The sequence below is a fragment of the Ciconia boyciana genome, chromosome 3 (genome assembly GCF_034638445.1).
Source record: "Ciconia boyciana chromosome 3, ASM3463844v1, whole genome shotgun sequence".
NCBI classification, from domain to species: domain Eukaryota; kingdom Metazoa; phylum Chordata; class Aves; order Ciconiiformes; family Ciconiidae; genus Ciconia; species Ciconia boyciana.
This window is the reverse complement of record NC_132936.1, coordinates 6143266-6160673: the sequence shown is the minus strand read 5'-3', so window position 1 is coordinate 6160673 and position 17408 is coordinate 6143266. Positions and strand designations below refer to the sequence as shown.

The following is a 17408-nucleotide window of genomic DNA, read 5'->3' as shown; positions in this document are numbered from 1 at the left end:
AAATGGGTCTTTTAAAAGTTATAAAGATGTAATACTCTCCTAAATTAGGTCATAAATGCCTAATGTGGAAAACTAATACATTTTATTATTTTTCAAGTATGGGTTTATGTATATTAAAATATGCAGCTGTTAGGAAGTCTGGAGTGTGTATAACAGAAACATATTGCATTACAAGATGTTAGTGTCTCCCTCTGAGTACGTACATTTTTATGCATATACCCACACAAGTTTTTGGCATGTGGAAGAGGCTGCATTACCATTTTGGCTCAGTATTATTTTCTACTATCATGGATTATTTTTTTACGAATAGATGTAAATGCTAAATACACTGAGCACATACATGTATTTTCACTCTGTATTTGCCAAAGTCTTCTCGTACGCAAATTGAGCGAGTAGATCTAAAATGGGTGTATAAACAACATTACATTCCATCACATCAGCAATTGGGTGCTGCATTTCTGAAAAATGGTAGATGTTCCCTCCCTGGGAGAGGTAACAAGGTGATCTCTTAGTTTAAACCTCGTTCTGTCTTCCCTGCTACCCAGCTGGGATGGATTTGTAGCAGAGGAGGAGGAGGGATTCAAACACCTGCTTGTTGCAGGTAGCACAGTGACCATGACTGCTTTAGGAAATGGTACAACCAGAAGGATTTTCAAATTTCTCCGTAATTTGAGGTGAACAGACCAGTTGTCAAAGATGCCCTTGCTGAACCTCATACTTATGTCTTCACTGATGAAAGGTTTTAATGGTCACAAAAACCAGTGTGTAAAGTATACACCAAATTTTGTGGCAACAGTGGGAGTGCAACAGATTAATAGGGGCCTGTTTCCCACACGCATCCCCTTTCTTACTAATTTATGTATGTGGGAAAAATCTATGTATAGAATTATTTTGTTATAAAGGGGAAACGGGGTTTTTTGTCACCTTTTAGTCTAATTTTGCAACATCGCTTGTCCGCTTTTAAAAAAAACAACAACCAAACAAGAATCTTCATGCGATGTTGAGGCCCTCATGCTTGTGAAGAAGTGATAAATATATACAAAACTATCTTACCATCCTTCAAATGCTTCCTTTAAAACACTCCTTTTTTTCCACGATGCTTACAAAAACCTTGTCAGTAATGAGGTTGTCAATGTGCTGATATCAGTCATACTGGAGAACATTTTTTTCTTTGCATTGCCTTTTTTTTTCTGTGTGTACCTTTTGCCCTTCCATGAAGATTGTTAACATCTGAGGAAGACGTTTTATTTTGTTTAATATTCCTCTTGTACTTTAGAAAGCAGGGTCATGGGCTGTGAGTATGGGCTCAGCACCACAGCATTAAAATAAATAATTATAAATGTCATAAAGCAGCAATTTAAATGAAGATAAATTAGTAATAGATACTTTTAATATAAGCACTGTGAAAACTCAACATTGAACCAGGAAAACCAAGTTAATTTTTAATATTTGTAGCTTCATCTTTGGTGTGTCTTACGAGCTCAAAATAGAATATCAACAATCCTGATCCTGCCATGAAGGAAAACTCTTTCTTCTTGCTAGATCTGGTCTCAGTGTGTATGATTTCATATAACATGGGGTATGTGGAATCATTGCAGGCCTTATCATTGCAGACCTCTGTCCACACACACGTGCCTTTAACCTCACTCTCAAGCCTTCTGTTTGCAGGAAGGGCTGAACTGTGGAACCCCATTTCCTCCATATTCTGAGGAATTTTCCATTTGGCGCACTGCAGGCTTGCCTCTGCCTATGAAACCCTTCTTTCTTCAAATCCTTGAGCAGTTGGGTTTAAGTTTTAGTTTGGGTGACATGTGAGTCATGCTGCTTCACTCACTTCTGCGTCTGAAGTTTCCACAAGTTCAGAGATATCTAGCCCAGGGTTTTGCTTTTGGCCTAATTCTTATGCTGGTGATTTTCCATATTCTTTTTTGTAGACTTATTTGCTGTGCGGATTAGAAAGTTTGCTACTTTTTCTTACTAGCCAGCAAATATTGATCCTGTTGTGTTGTGGCTGTGTTTATGTTGACAGAGTTAGTTAGAAAAATCTGCAGCATGGTGGCCTCTCTTATCCATGTTCCATTCACTTACTTGTTTGGGCTAGAGACACCTGGTTGGTATGGCATGATACTGTCCTCAGGGTGGCTTATATTGAGGTTTTCAACCTATGTTGGACTTCGTTGTTGCATGTCGTGTGGGGTCTTTCCACAGGGAAGCATCTGAAAAAGAAGCTTTTGCAAAAAAGGGCCTGGGGGTCCTGGTGGACACCAAGTTGACCATGGGCCAGCAGTGTGCCCTTGTGACAGAGGTGACCAACAGTACCCTGGGCTGCATTAGGCAGGGAGTTGCCAGCAGATCGAGGGAAGGGATCCTTCCCCTCTGCTCAGCACTGGTCAGACCCATCTGGAGTGCTGGGTCCACTGCTGGGCTTCTCAGTACAAGAGACATGGACATACTGGAGCAAGTCCAATGAAGGGCCACTGGGATTAGGGGACTGGAGCATCTCTCATATGAGGAGCGACTGAGAGAGCTGGGACAGTTCAGCCAGGAGAAGAGAAGCCTCAGGGGGACTTTATCAAGATGTATAAATACTTGATTAGGGGGGAGTGAAGAAGACAGAGCCAAACTTTTTTCAGTGGCTCCTTGTGAAAGGACAAGAGGCAGTGGGCGCAGATTGAAATACAGGAAATTGCATTTAAAAAGAAAAAAACTTCTTCACTGTGAGGGTGATCAAACGTGGGAACAGGCTGCCCAGAGAGGCTGTGGAGTCTCCATCCTCGGAGATACTCCAAACCCAAGTGGACACATCCCTGAGCAACCTGCTCTAGGTGATCCTGCTTTGAGCAGGGGTTGGACTAGACAATCTCTAGAGGTGCCTTCCAGCCTCGATGAGTCTGTGAATTGCAGTGTTGTTGAGAGCATGTTTAGGGATTGTGTAAATTCAAGTTTTCTGTCTTCTCATCATTCTCTGGATTCACGATCTGCGTTCAAAAGGCTTTATAGATGTACCCGTTACTGTTAAAATCATGCTGTAACAGATTTGCCTCCCTTCTAACCATGTTAGGAATTGCACATGAAGCCTGCATGCCATATAGTTTTAATTAACCTAATTCATCACAGAGGCTGTGCAGCCAACCACCAAAGTGTTGATAGGACTTCACCGGAAGCTCAGCTAGTCTGTCATCATCTGGTCTCAAAATGTAGTTAAGATGATCCTCTCCTTTCAGAACTGTAGGTTTTTATGAAGTCTGAAATTCAAACCAATGTGCAAAAGGCTGAATATGCTGTCATTTTCTACTTTTCAGGCCTTGCAAATAGGTGACTTACTGGAGTGTCCTGGATGTAATTCCCATTAATGAAGTAGATTCTATAAAGGCAGCATAAAATACACCATGGTTTCATTACCAGGGATCCAAGGTCAACAGAGAGTTTGTCAGTCCTTCTGCCAGCAGTTTGTGCTTCAGAAAAGATCACTCAGAGGTGAACCTTTACAAAACTAAAAACTTGAGACGTGTTTTTCTGAGTGAGTTCCATAAGAGGTTGTTGTTCCTGGTGGCTAGATATGCCTGTTGCTTCATTACAACCTGATAACGTATCTTACGGCCTGCTCCTTGTTGAGGCGTATTTCTTAATTTAGCACTGAGTCAAAGTGTTCGTAACAAAGTGGAGCAAGACTTGGTGAACAGTTGTTTTATGGCTTCAAGGTTATTTTTTGACATACTTTTTCTGGATTAAATATTTCAGAACCAATTTGGTTATCTGCTTGTTGCTTCTTTCTGAACCAAACTAAAAGGCATTAACACTTAGATGTACACTTTTCTAGGCCCTGGCTTCATTAATAGAATTTATCTTCTCTATCTGCCTTCCCCAGAAAAGTGGGAGGAATAATAAGAATAATTCAAGATTCTCTCTGAAAGACATTTTTCTCTGCTGTGCAGCCAGATTAGTTTTGGGTCTCTACACGCTACTAATACCAATCCGAGGACTGTCAGAGGAGAATAATGAAAATGGCATTTTCTGAACTATAAGGTGCGTTGCTTATCCTCAGAAGGCACGATAGCTCATCCGGAAACACATCCCCAAATTGTGCGGTGTTGAGGGTGCTAAACTGGACCAGGCTGCAGGGCCACCCACGTGCTCTTGCTCAACAGGGACCCAGATGGCTGCAGCTGTACCAGTTGGCTCGTGTTATAGGAGGGTGCTGCTGCAGCTAATTTAAACGTTACATACGTTTTAAAAAACAACAATATTTGGGGGTAGCTAAGTGTTGTAGGGTGCACTTGCAGAGGGTGCAGTCCAGTGCCTCAACTTGAGTATGCTATTGCATGGTCCAAGAAGGCCACGACGACAGTTCTCTGCATCCTCGTTATACCCTCAGACTTTATAAATGTAATGTTTTTGTCATCCTACCCACGAATGAAAGGTGTGTGCTTTTCTGAACTGTTCACTTTCCAGTTTGTAAGGTGTGTAAATTCAGAACAGTTGTACTTTGGGAACTTAATTTCTGCTGTTTGTAAAAAGAGATCTGTGAGATCTCTGAGAACTCCTACCTTTAAGCTTCAGTACACTGGGAGGGTTGCTTGTACGACCAGTCATTCTGTTTGACAATATTGCTTACTGAACTTCGCAGTCATTCAAATAAAAAGGAACAACAGTTTCAGGAGTTTCAGTTAACAGTCTGATTTGTTGACAACTGGCTTGATGTTTAAAGGAAGGCAGTAATAATTTATCATTTGATGAAAATGTTCATGATTAGCCACTCCTTTTTTTTTTTTTTTTTTTCCAGAAAGCTCAGTTTTATACAACTAACATGGTTAAAATAACATATATAATCAAATAAATTGTGGAGTTTTATATGGTTAAAATAAAGAAGTTCAGATTTTCCAAAATAGTAAGATTGGAATTCATCTTACCAAATGCAGGCATACAGGAGAAGGCACTTTCACAGATGTATGTCCTTATAAACAGCATATTTCTCATCACTGACTATAAATGGAGATGGGGGTGACTAGCTCAGACTGAGAGATGTCTATGGTCTGAAACGAAAAAAGTTAATTGAGACGAATGCACCTTAAATAAGCAGAAAAGATTTTGGGATATCTTAACTATTAATTCCTGTAGAAGGTGATGAGTTAGCACTGTAATGACTTAACGATAGGATTGTTAATTACAGTACAAATTATGTGTGTTTTATTAAGCCTAAAATATTAATAATTCATCCCATTTTTATATTGAGGATACTACTTTCCAATTTTTGTTGCATGTCTCAGTACTTGTTAGTCATCTTAGAAGAGTTTTTTTCAAACCCCATATGCCTCTGGATTTCCTTACCAGTTTTATGATCACATTTTATTAATTATGTAAATATGTTTTCTTTCTGTTCTCAATGAATAAAATATACAAATACAGATTTAAAAGTAGAGGGTAAGAGGAGAGCTGGAACTTACTATATCAAAAATATTCTCAGATTTATTTAAAAAGTAAAAAAAAAAGATAATTTTTCTCTCTCTTTCAACTGCAGCTATGAGAGATCTCAATTATAACAGTAATTAGTAAAAATGTTTTAAGATAGAAGTTGATTTTTCTGTTGGGTTTTTCCATCTCATGTTAATAGTACGTACTTTAATACTCTACATACACAGAATATTTTATGTTTCTAAGTATATTGTATGAATTTTTAAAGTTTTATTGAACAGCAGCAGACGTTCTGTGTAATGTTATTACGTCCTATCCCTTTAAACAAGTTAAGTGTCGGGAATTACATAGAAAAAGAACTGCATTTTAAATATATGCTTAATAGGAATGAGATTCAGTGTTATGAATAGACAGGTATTTCCTTGCAAGACAAATACCCAAATATAGAAAAACGTGGCACCCAGAAGTTTAAAGTAGTTGATGGATTTGAAAATTCATGTCCACGACAATGATACTGTTGGAGAGTTCTGTAATTTTTTGTCATGTCTGTTAAAATCACACCCCGAGGCTCTTAACTGGAACTTGAAACCTCATTGAGCAAAGTAGCGTATGAATGCAAGTCTCGTTTTAGATGTGTGAAGTGGATTAAAATGAGAAATATTTAGTTGGAGCTGTCAAGGACAATGATGGAGAGGCAGGATCAGACAGAAGAGATGAGAGAGCAGTCCAAAGGCAGATGTAAGCAGTATTGGTGCGCATGTCATTAGCTCAAGCCGGCACAGAAATTGCCTAAAAATAACATAGAAGATAAACAGAAGAAGGCTGAATTACTGTAGGCCCCAGAGAAAAGGACCAAAGAAGTAGGTCTCTTAAAGGGAGGTCCTAAAGGGATGACGAGAAGTGGAAGGCGAGTGGCGAGAGGATAAAGTCACGACTGCTAAAGGAAGCTGTGGTTTTAAGGATATACAGCTGACCGTATCCAAAGCAGCTAAATAAACCAGGACAAGTAGGCTACAAGTGCACCCATTAGTTTTGATCATGAAGCCACCTTTATGCGTCTTGGGGAAGGTGATTGAGAGTTGTAGAGGTGGCAGCGGTTAAACTGAAAGAAATTTCTGACAGAACTGAACATTTAGGTTTGCTGCTAATGGGCTGTACTGATGTGAGTAAGGCTTACTAAATACACAGCCATAACTGTTCTTATTTATATGCATAATATAAATATCACATTGTATAATAGCTCTAAGACAATCCAGAGCATTTCCGGGGGATTATTGCACATCTCGGGTAGTTTAAGTCATCCAGCTTTTTGGCTTCATGCCTTAAAACACTACCAGAGACATGTTATAATCGTCCAGAAATGCACTGCCTGTTGCGAATTACAGCTTAAACCAAAATATTCAGTACATTACACATATGCCCAAAATATACAATTTAACCAGGTAATGTGATGTCCATGTTTTTTAAAAAAAAAAATATCTAAATATGGAAAAGTTCGATATGTTCTTCCACAAGCTGAAGAGAGAATTTACCTACCCATCCAGAACAGCTCATGAAAGTCCTTGCTATTTTGCAATGTCATTTGCTTCTGCGTTTAATGATCTCATTATCGTCATCCTTGACTTTTCTCTCTTTTCCTTTCTTTTTGGCTGCTCCTCTTTGGTGACTCTGCCATGTCTGAATGGGTTATGTGGGCTCTGTGTTGGATCCCATATGCTTTGAAACACTCAAATATGGGATGTAAGTATAGCAATGAAATGTAGAGAATGTCACAAATAGCATTCAAGACTGAACAGAGAAAATGGAAGGAAGAATAAATAATGACTATAACTCCAGTACAATCACTACTATGTTTCTCTAAGTTACACTTCACAGGAAGAGGTTTTTCTATAACAAAACTGTATCTGATCTAAGTATTCATGTAAATACCTGTATTAAACTGTCCCAGTGATAGGATTAAATGTCATAATTTATTTATTTTTTCTATCTTTTCTGGCATGAGAGATGAAATAGGAGATCACTGTTTACCCTCTCTCTGCCTTTTCCTGCTCTTCATCCATTCTCCAAACTCTGCCATCCTAGGCTGTTCTCTCTCTCATCCCGATGAACAGATTTCTCAGCCTAATGTTTTTATTGATCCTGTCTTTATCATCCCTATGATAGTTTGCTCCGAATCAAGCAAAGCATTCCCCACTAGATAGGGTTAAGGAGTTGCTGGCAGCCAGGCACACTTTATGTTGTTTCTTTTTCCCCAACCACCTTGTTTTTGTCAGATAAAATTGCAAGCAAAAAGCAAATTACAATGTTTTCCGATATTAACTGTAATATTATGTCTTCTTCCTTGTAGGCAATTTAGCTCAGGCTGGCAGGCTGCCCATTCTAATGCGCAAGGACACTGCTTTTCTGGGAGGCTGTGTCCGATAAAGCAGTTAGCTTTTCTGAAAGTGAAGGCTATTTTTTTTCCCCTCGTTAGTGGAACAAGACCATATCAGCATATAAACACAGCCTGCACGGCAACACAAAGATACCTGGTTTGCCTCATATTCGACTTCCTCAACAAAGCATATTTCTTGTGTGGATATTAAAATAATAGCTTTTAAGTCAGAAAGTATGCTCGCTTGCACTGCAATTATTAACTACTCAATTAGGACACTTTTCCAGCTATCTGGGCTGAGGTTTTCAGAGGAGCCTAGGGAGTTGACTGCATAAAGCTATGTCTATACCAGGAGATTAACTGTGTCTGTGCTCTCTGACACTGAGGCTAACAAGCATGGAATGGCCTGTGTCCATATTATTCAATTTTCTTTTCCTCCTAAATAGGGTGGCCGTCTCCAAACCGCCTCCTGAGCCTGGGTTCTGGCCCCTGCATACCTCTGAGCTGTGGCCCGGCACTGGGGAATGGTAGTTGCCCTGTGCCAAAAGCATTCCTGGGGCTAGTCGAACAATTTAAGTGTAAAGGGGTTTTTTGAGAGTCCAGGAATATTCCCTGAGACTGTTTTAACTTGAGGTCAAGTCTTAGTGTTGTTGGCTTCTCTAAAGTCTTAAACCCTTGCCCTCAGAGCAGCCACATGCATAGTCTTCATGGTCATACCACATGCTGTTTAATCTACGAAAAAAGGTGCCTTCCACTCAGTAACTTTATGTGTTCAATTGCGTTTTATAAATAAGTCATTCTTAACTATTAAAGTATAGAAAATGCAGTCATCTTTAAGAGCCGCCCAACTCTGTCATGTTAGATCCCCTTCAACAGCATTCAGTATCTGATGCATCTTTTTATATGATGCTTATTAATAACAGTAATAAGAAGAAGGATATCATGGTCTCTCCTTTGGTAGGCTTCAGCATTGTATAAGGTCGCCCTGTCTTACTGCACGCTGCAGATATCACTACTGCTTAGCTCAGGGTTGTGTGAACGACAGGTCTTGATGATGATGCTGTCAGCTTGCCGTTGACAAGTAGAATACAAACAAATAATCTTTTTTTCCATTTTTCTTTCCTGTAAGAATATCTTTTATCTTCTTTAATGCCTTTGGGAGGATTGATGTCAACCCATGCTTTGAGATCCTCCGATCAAACACTCTATAGCTGTAACCGGTATTCTTGCATACCCCAATGTGGTCTGTATATTTGCTATATGTTCCTGATGGTCAGAGACCTGCTCCAAAGCTTCTGGTGGTTTTTGATTCAGGCACTGGATATCTATTGTGTAGACCGGTAATATTTTCACACAATCCTTCTGTGTTCTGTGTACATATAATGAAGTCATAGCACTTGCTGTGTGACATCAAAGCCTGTCGCTATGAGAATGAGCGTAATCTAGCAAACAATGATCACATTGTGTGTGTAAGCAAGGAAAAGAGAAGGCAAGTTATAAAGCAGAACCTTTTTTATTTACCCAGCAATGTTTTAATAACCAGCAGATTTTGGGAAAAGGGCTGGAAAAATAGTAAAAAGATAAATGTCCTTATGTTTCAATGTCACGATTTTTTTTAACAAGTACAAAAGTTCATTTCTATGCATTAAAATAAAAAATACCCTTGAATTTCAGGCAGGATCCTGAGAGAGCTATTGGCATTCCCAATCAATGCTTGTCAGGATATTTTCTTTTTTTTTTTTTTTTCCCCCCCAATCCGTCTATGGTACTATTAATGCTAACCTCCTTAGCTGCACACTTGGAACAGCCCAGTGCGATAGCTTTACTACAAAGGGCTTCTGTGTATTCCAGGAGTCAGGATATAGCACTCTTCTGACAGAAAATGCCCTGTAATGAAGGTGAAGGTTAGACATTATTTATTCCAAATACAGGATCTTTCCATCTGCAAGTTTATAGAGGCTGAGAAATTGTTGAATTTGGAGATTTGCAAATACAAATTACAAGCTCGACTCTGAAAATATTCCCTCCTGGAAAACAAGTCCTATTCCCTCTTGTGAGCATTATCCTTATGCAGCGTGAGAGCGGTACAGAAGGCATTTCTAAGGTGGACAGCTTTGCTCATAAAGACACGGCACCACCCTCTCCTGGAACGAAGCAACTAAAACATTTTGATCCCGCGCTCGGGTACCTGGAGAGAACAGACTGTCACTTGTGTTGAATTACGCAGAATATTTTTTGTGTCTCTTAACCAGGTCCACTTTTTAGGCTGCAGCAGGTTAAAGTTAGAGCTGTGCAAACGTTGAGAAGCCTAAATCCAAATTAAGGCTGGCTCGCTTCCAGAAATGGCTGGAGCTGGCAAATTTAAAACATTTTCAAGTTGGAGCTGTTTTTTTCGGGGTTTTATGTCATCACTTATGAGTTAAAACTGAGGAAATACCTGGTTGTAACCAATTTAACCTGTTTTTGCCTCCTGCCTTGGTCTAGAGTCTTTCTTCCGTATGTGTGACTTGTTTGTTGAGAACTAACCACTGATGGGATTATACAGTGTGTCGAGTCTCTGGAATTGCCTATCTAATAGAGCATGGGATTTTAAAGCTTTTATTTTAAACCTTTATAGAGCAGCAATTGCTGAAGTATCTAGAAGAAAGTGGTTCTTAAAACATTTTCTATAAAATATCTTTCCACTTTATGTTTTTATGCAATACAGGCATTAAATGACAATTTTAAAATTGACTGGCGTTACCAACACATTGGGAGGTGTCATGCTTCTGGCTTAAGATCAGTAATAAATTAAAAGTTTCTTAGCACTTATGTTTTCTGAATTATTCCTGTGGTAGGGGGATAATTTATATACACGATGAGTTTACAGGTGAAATCACTCTGAAGCCCCAAATCAGTGCCTAACTTTATGCATGTGGATGTTTATTATGCATGTGGATGGTTATTATGAACTGATCGGAGAGGCTCTGGAGAAGGGGGCCGTGATCATATCATATATGGGAATCTGAGGAAACAGTTTCCTTCAGTAAAATACAGGTGGCTCGTTAGGACCTGACCTTTTGAAGAGCTGTCCAAACATTTACTCACTCTCACAACACCTTCATGAAGTAGAGGATAAATATTATCTCAATTTTATGGAACAAGAAGGTGAGCACCAAGAGAGTCTGGATTAAAACTCAGGAATTTGCGGCATGCAGTTGCTTGCTTAATCCATTAGACCATGGTGTTTGGTTTGTCAATAGTCCCGTGCTTTATAAACTACACAAAACCTTTAAAATACCAATTAGTTTAGATAGGCGGGAGTTCAGTTCTCTTTGCATAAAACAGAGATGAAGCCATTTCACATCATCACCACCATCATAGCCAAACCTGGTGAAGTTGTTCCGTATTTGTCTCCAAGTGAGGATTGCTCTTGAAGGTGGTAGTGTTATCAAACAAAACCCTTCTTGGGGAGGAAGGGGAGCTCAGAAAAAGGGATGATATTACCATGTTAAATGAAGTAGATCATCACTTTAGCCTTAATTTACCAAAGCACATCACTGGGGAAGCAGTGCTGTACATGTAATTATCTTGGTGAACGGTTCTATCGTGTTTGCATACAACGAGTTTACATTTGGTTTATGCAGAATAGAATTTACAAAGCATTTCTATCATTTACGGCAAGTCCTTGGGATGCTTTCTGTCACACGTCAGTTGAAACAAGGCTGAAAAGCACTGTAGAATTGACAAAGGCTACCACCATCATCTCTTCCAAACTGCAGTGGAACTGAAATGATACAGGACAAGAGGGCAAATGTTGAGAATTGGAAAAATAGAAAAACAGAGCAGCATGAAATGTCAAACCACATTTTTAAGGCGCTTTTTACTATATTTCCATAAATGCATGAGGGAATTATGTTGCAAATACTTGAAACTGTTTATTTTCATTTTTGGCTTGATTTTCTAGCATTGAAAAAACCATGTCTAATGATCTTGAGCATTCTTAAAGAAAAAAATTATATTTTACATAATGGTTTGCATGTGTGAGTTCCCTCTGGCAGGAGCACTATAATTAGCCTGTCGTCTCCCAGAGAAGAGACTATCTGTCTTAAAGATGCAACAGCGAGTCTTGGCTGCTACAGCTAGGAGCAGAACGTTGTGATTTTGTTAAAAGATAAACATTATCCCTTTTCACTTATTCATCTTTCTCCTCTTCCTGCTTCTTTGGCTCAAAGCTAGCCTGGAGAAGCAAAGGACAGCTGAGTACAAACAGTTTTCTTCCTTCCTCATTCAGCAAGCCATGGCGAAAGATCTTGGCTTCTTGACATCAATAACTTTGCTTCAACTCAACTTGGAACTGTTTGGGCAGCCTTTCAAAAATAAAAAGGTACAATAAAAGGGGACTGAACTTCCTGTTTTACTCGTAAAGTAGCAGATTCAGCTAAGGCACACTTTCCTTTGGGATTGTCCATATACTGCCCTGGAGAGTCGAGGATGTGGAATATTATTCCTTTGCACAACTTTATTGTAGCTATTAAAAGACAATCAACTAGAATAGGGTGGTGGCAGACACTGTTGTGTGTTTCAGTCTTTTGCGGTCTTGTTACTAAAGGAGAGTAATTTTGGTAGAAAGGCTTTGCTGCTTTTGGGTAGCCATGTGTGTCCTTGATCAGAGGAGGGGGAAGGAGAGAAGGAAAACTCAAAACCACCACAGAGTCAGAAAAATGTAACTGGTTTGAGCTGGCATAGCAGTGCTGGTGTGTGTTAACTCTTGGTATTATCATGCCTGAGGTTTCATTTCCAGCATCGACAAAGAAAGCTGTAATACAGGAGATGATCACATATGGCATCTTTCCAGGCCCAACTGGTTACATTAGCAGGGACGGGGTAAGAAGGTGAGGTTTCCAGTGGGGACAGGACTCTATTGAATTTCATTTTGAAGACTGTCATGTACATGTGCCAGTCCATCAGGGAATGCTTTGATATGCTGGTGAAACCTAACTGCAGTGGCAAGGACATTTCTCCACAGATAATGATATATGGACCAGGTTCTTTGAACATACCCGTTGTCAAGTTCTTTGACTTGTGCCATGTCCGTTTATTCTTGAGCGTGCTTTGTGATCCTTTTGCTGTTGCTGTCCTTCTGCCCCTCTTCTCTCCTATGTTGTGTACTTTCTCTGAACAGTATAATTTTCTTTTCTTATTCCTTACAACCTTTCCCTCTCCACCCCTCTGCTTTCCTGATACTTTCCTTTGCCAAATAGTCAGAGATTTTCTCAATTCTGAGTTCCTATGTAAGCTATAATTTTATTCTATTATGAGTGAGCACTGCTACTGCAGGCCTGGAACTGATTACTGTTTGCATATATCCAGCATCACCAGCCAAAGAGTCAAAGACCAAAGAGACTTCTCAGAACTTTACAAGGTTTTCAAAATCACCTTGTTATTCTTTTCAGATTCCCCCTTTTGTTGGGAATTTCTTTTTTCTTTCAGTAGCATCTGGAATTCAAAGACCAAGTTTCTCTTTTGAAAAGTTCTTGTAGATATTCGTTACTTTCCCAAACAAGCCAACACCTAAAATCTCATTTTAAATTAGCACCTATTTCCAGTCTTGGACATCCCAAGAAGTCATTGATTAGATCAGCATGAACTCTGTCTGCTCCTTTCTGCATTGTATTTCAGATTTCTGGATTGACAGACCTTTGCTGGGAGGGTAAGAGCAAAGCTTTTGTGTGTTTTATGTTGGTACTTGGCCCTGGTTGGAACAAATACTTTCATTGTTTTTGTAGTATTTCAGTACTTTAGTTCTTCATCCCAGAAAGGAGAAATCACAAAAATAAAACAAAAAATAAATCAGTCCCTTGGAAAGCTGAAAATATTAGAAGCAAAAAGAGGAGAATATTTTTTTTTTTTATGAAAACACCAAAGAGAGGTTTGTACTCTTCTGAAAGTGCCTGCTGAAATTTCTAGTGACTGTTTTTCCCTTTATAAAAGTTATATGCTACTATTGTGTTCTGACAAGATGGGATAATTAGGAATTGTGATGCAGAAGTCATACCCTGTACTCGGCACTGGTGAGGCCGCACCTCGAATACTGTGTTCAGTTTTGGGCCCCTCACTACGAGAGAGACATTGAGGGGCTGGAGCGTGTCCAGAGAAGGGCAACGAAGCTGGTGAAGGGTCTGGAGCACAAGTCTGATGAGGAGCGGCTGAGGGAACTGGCGTTGTTGAGCCTGGAGAAAAGGAGGCTGAGGGGAGACCTTATCGCTCTCTACAACTACCTGAAAGGAGGTGGTAGTGAGGTGGGGGTCGGTCTCTTCTCCCAGGTAACAAGTGATAGGATGAGAGGAAATGGCCTCAAGTTGCGCCAGGGGAGGTTTATACTGGATATTGGGAAATTTTACTTCACTGAAAGGGTTATCAAGCATTGGAACAGGCTGCCCAGGGAAGTGGTTGAGTTGCCATCCCTGGAGCTATTTAAAAGACGTTTGGATGAGGTGCTTAGGGACGTGGTTTAGTGGTGGACTTGGTAGTGTTAGGTTAACGGTTGGACTCGATGATCTTAAAGGTCTTTTCCAACCTATATGATTCTGTGATTCTGTGATACGGCAAATCTGATAGCTCTTCTGCATTTCAACTCCTGGAAATGAATACTCACAGGAGATATGATTTGAAAGATGGAGAAAAACATGATGAACTAAGACTGAAATAGTTCTTACTTCTGCTGTGTCAGTCACTTCCCTAAAGATCTCTGTAATAAATCTTGGTTTGCCATGATCACCCATGCACTGACCTTTATACTCTCCAGGAAGTTTCCTCAACAAAAATAAAAAATATTTTGAAGTGACCATTGATCTAGCCATCTTCTTGCTGCTCTTTCCTCATTTCTTGGTAGATTCTGTTCCACGTAGAAACGCTTTTTTCTGAGAATGGCACTGCTGGTCTGGCAGCCACCAAAACCAACTTTCTTAAGTGGTCTTGTATGGAATTGCTTGTCTCATTTTAAGTCTTCTTTAGCATAAAATGCTTAATTGACCTGTATCTCTGGACTGGGTAAATGGATGCAAGTTCTGAAGATGTGTGCCTATTCTTCTTCCCTTGGACAGTATATTGAATGTCATTGACTGGAAACAAAGAATTAAACCAACTATCCTAATTGTCTCTAAAATTTTGTGGAATAGCCATTTCTGAATCTTGAATTCTGTTATTTATTAGGTCAGATTTGTTGTCCTTTTTCCGTGTCAGTGTCTCCCCATATCTTTCCCTGGCAGTTCTCCTAGAAGCCCTTTGTTTCTGACTTGGTCTTTTCAGGATGAGCCAGGTGAATTAGTTTACAATATTTGTTATTTCCTAAACGTAAGGATACCACTGAAAAAAGGAGCTCTGTTAGCTGTATTACCTTCTGATCACTGCCATTGTTCTTCAGATTATGGATTAATACCCAGCTATTGTTCAACTGAATTAATTCCTCCAGTTACTGTTCTCCTGAAATGATTTGCTAAATCTTTATTTTCTGTTCTCTGCTGCTGGCACAAGGTTCTTTAAAGTCAGGGGGAATTAGGCTGTGACTGCTTTGCAAGTAGCACAAATAGGAGCAGATGTGTAGAAGACAAATGGTTGGTGCTGACCCAACATGCACACGAGGAGCATTTCAGTGGGGTTTACTTTCACTTTAGCACTAGGTCTAGACTGGCCCCGTTGACTGAATGCCTGTTAGTGGTTGGAGTGCATCTTTTGATTTGGTTTTATCCAAAAAGAGTCCAGTTAGTATGCTCTGAAATCATGCCACGGTGCAAACTGATGTGCAGTAAGTGGGGATGAATGGGAGATTTGTTTCAAAACCGCACCCCTGATCCAAACTAAAATGCTTCCATAGATGTAGCCTTTTGTACCTGAGTCAGACATCTCAGTAAATCCAATAATGGGCTTATCTGGATCAGCCGGTGCTTAAATATTTCTGTGCATGTGGCCAAAAGGCTTCTTAACATCCCGACTGGACATGTTCTTTTCACATTAATGTTACCGTTATTGTGGAGACAGTCACAATTGCTGTTCTTATAACTTGTATTTATGTAGAAAAGTAATACAAGAGAGATTCAAGTTAGAAATAAGGCACAAGGAAATTAACAGTGGAACAAACTACCAAGTGAAGTTCTGCATTGTCTAGTTCTTGATGACTCCAAATGGAGGTCAAATGAATTTCTGGAAAATATGCTTTTGTTAAACTGGTTACTGGCCCAAAATAGGGGCAACTGGCTGAAATTCTGTGGTCTGTGGTACACAGGAGGTCAGACCAGATGATCTAATTTTCCCTTCTGGCTTTAAACTGTATGAATGTGAGCAATTCCCCTGATTACAGGACACTTCTGGCCATTGAAAACTTCAGGAGCAAGCTGTCAGTTACCAGTAAAGACCATTTGCTATTCTGCCATCAAATTAAGAAATTAATTTTGGGATTTCACATTGTTGTATCCTGGTTTATGATGCAAAGAGCTTTGTGTAAGGAAGGAAAAAACCCCGCCACCTATAGCATGATTTAGATTAGGGCAACTGTGTATTGTAAACTTAGCCTTTGGTATTGCTTATCACAATTCAGATTCAAAATCAGAGCTGAAATAGGACTTTGTTTTAGAGTTTCAGTGCTAGGAAGGTTAACAGGTTATTGACAGCTTTAGGAATGAAATGTCAGGGAGGAAATTAGAGCAAACATGTATCATAAGCCAGCACACAGCGTGGCTGGTTTTAATAGACACGGCAGATCTTCTGTAGTAATGCCTCCATTAATAGTGCAGTTATCACTGTTTCCAGATGGCATGATCATAAACACACAGAGCTTTTGCAGGGACCTATAATTTATCCTGATCCCTTCCTCCTCTGGATTCACCCAGAAGGAAGGCAAGTGGTACCACAGCCCACCCCAACTGTTTTCTTTTTTTTTTTTTTTGCCAGGAAGTGTGGGGTGGGGGCAGGATTACATCTGGGGGTCGGTGGAGCCCACCAACAGAGACTGCTCCGAGTCTTTGCTGAACGAGAACATCCACTGCCGCTCTTAGCCACTTCCTTCTCACTTCTCTGCTTCACTTGTACTGGGCTGGTCCATGCCCCATATTAGAAGGTAGGTTGCAGCTCCTTTGCACCCATTTTAGACCCTCAATCTGACTCTTCTTTTTTCTCTTTTTTCTTTAAATCAGCGTTTTCTTAACGAAGTACACATTCGTTCTCAATGAGTTTCACTCAACCACTGCAAAATCATCATTACAGATAAAAACTTGGAAAATTAGGAAATGGGAGATGTTTTTAATTGTATCCTTGACAAAGCATATTCCTTGAAAAATTGATCAACTGCTCTAGTCTTCACAGCAAGTATGGGTTTGAACACAGTTGAGAAGTAGAAAAATAAAGGGTGTCTCCTAAAGAAGAAAACTGCAGCAAAAATATGGTTTTTTTCTCTTCCTATCTACTAATATAAAGATGCAGCACTGTGAAAAAGCATGTCTCAAAGTATACTGAAAAGATACAACGTTCTTTCCAGAAATCTCAGTTCTTAATGTTTCTAGGAAGTAGGAGATACAGCTGGCAGTTTTAAAAAATTTCCTCGTTGTAAATGCATTAAGAAATTTTACACTTCTCAGTTTAGACCCCT

General features: G+C 39.6%; 1 protein-coding gene across 6 annotated transcripts in view; it reads left to right on the top strand.

Moving 5' to 3' along the window:
* Positions 1-17408, top strand: part of SUPT3H (SPT3 homolog, SAGA and STAGA complex component) — a 286673-nt gene that overhangs the window by 252038 nt on the left and 17227 nt on the right. For 4 of the 6 annotated variants that reach the window (XM_072858342.1, XM_072858339.1, XM_072858341.1 and 1 more), the window contains exon 12: positions 16715-16880. The exons of the other annotated variants lie outside the window; for them this stretch is intronic. In XM_072858342.1, the coding sequence (XP_072714443.1) occupies positions 16715-16792 (78 nt within the window). In that variant the 3' untranslated portion in view covers positions 16793-16880. The remainder of the gene's footprint in view (positions 1-16714; positions 16881-17408) is intronic. 6 annotated transcript variants of the gene reach the window in all.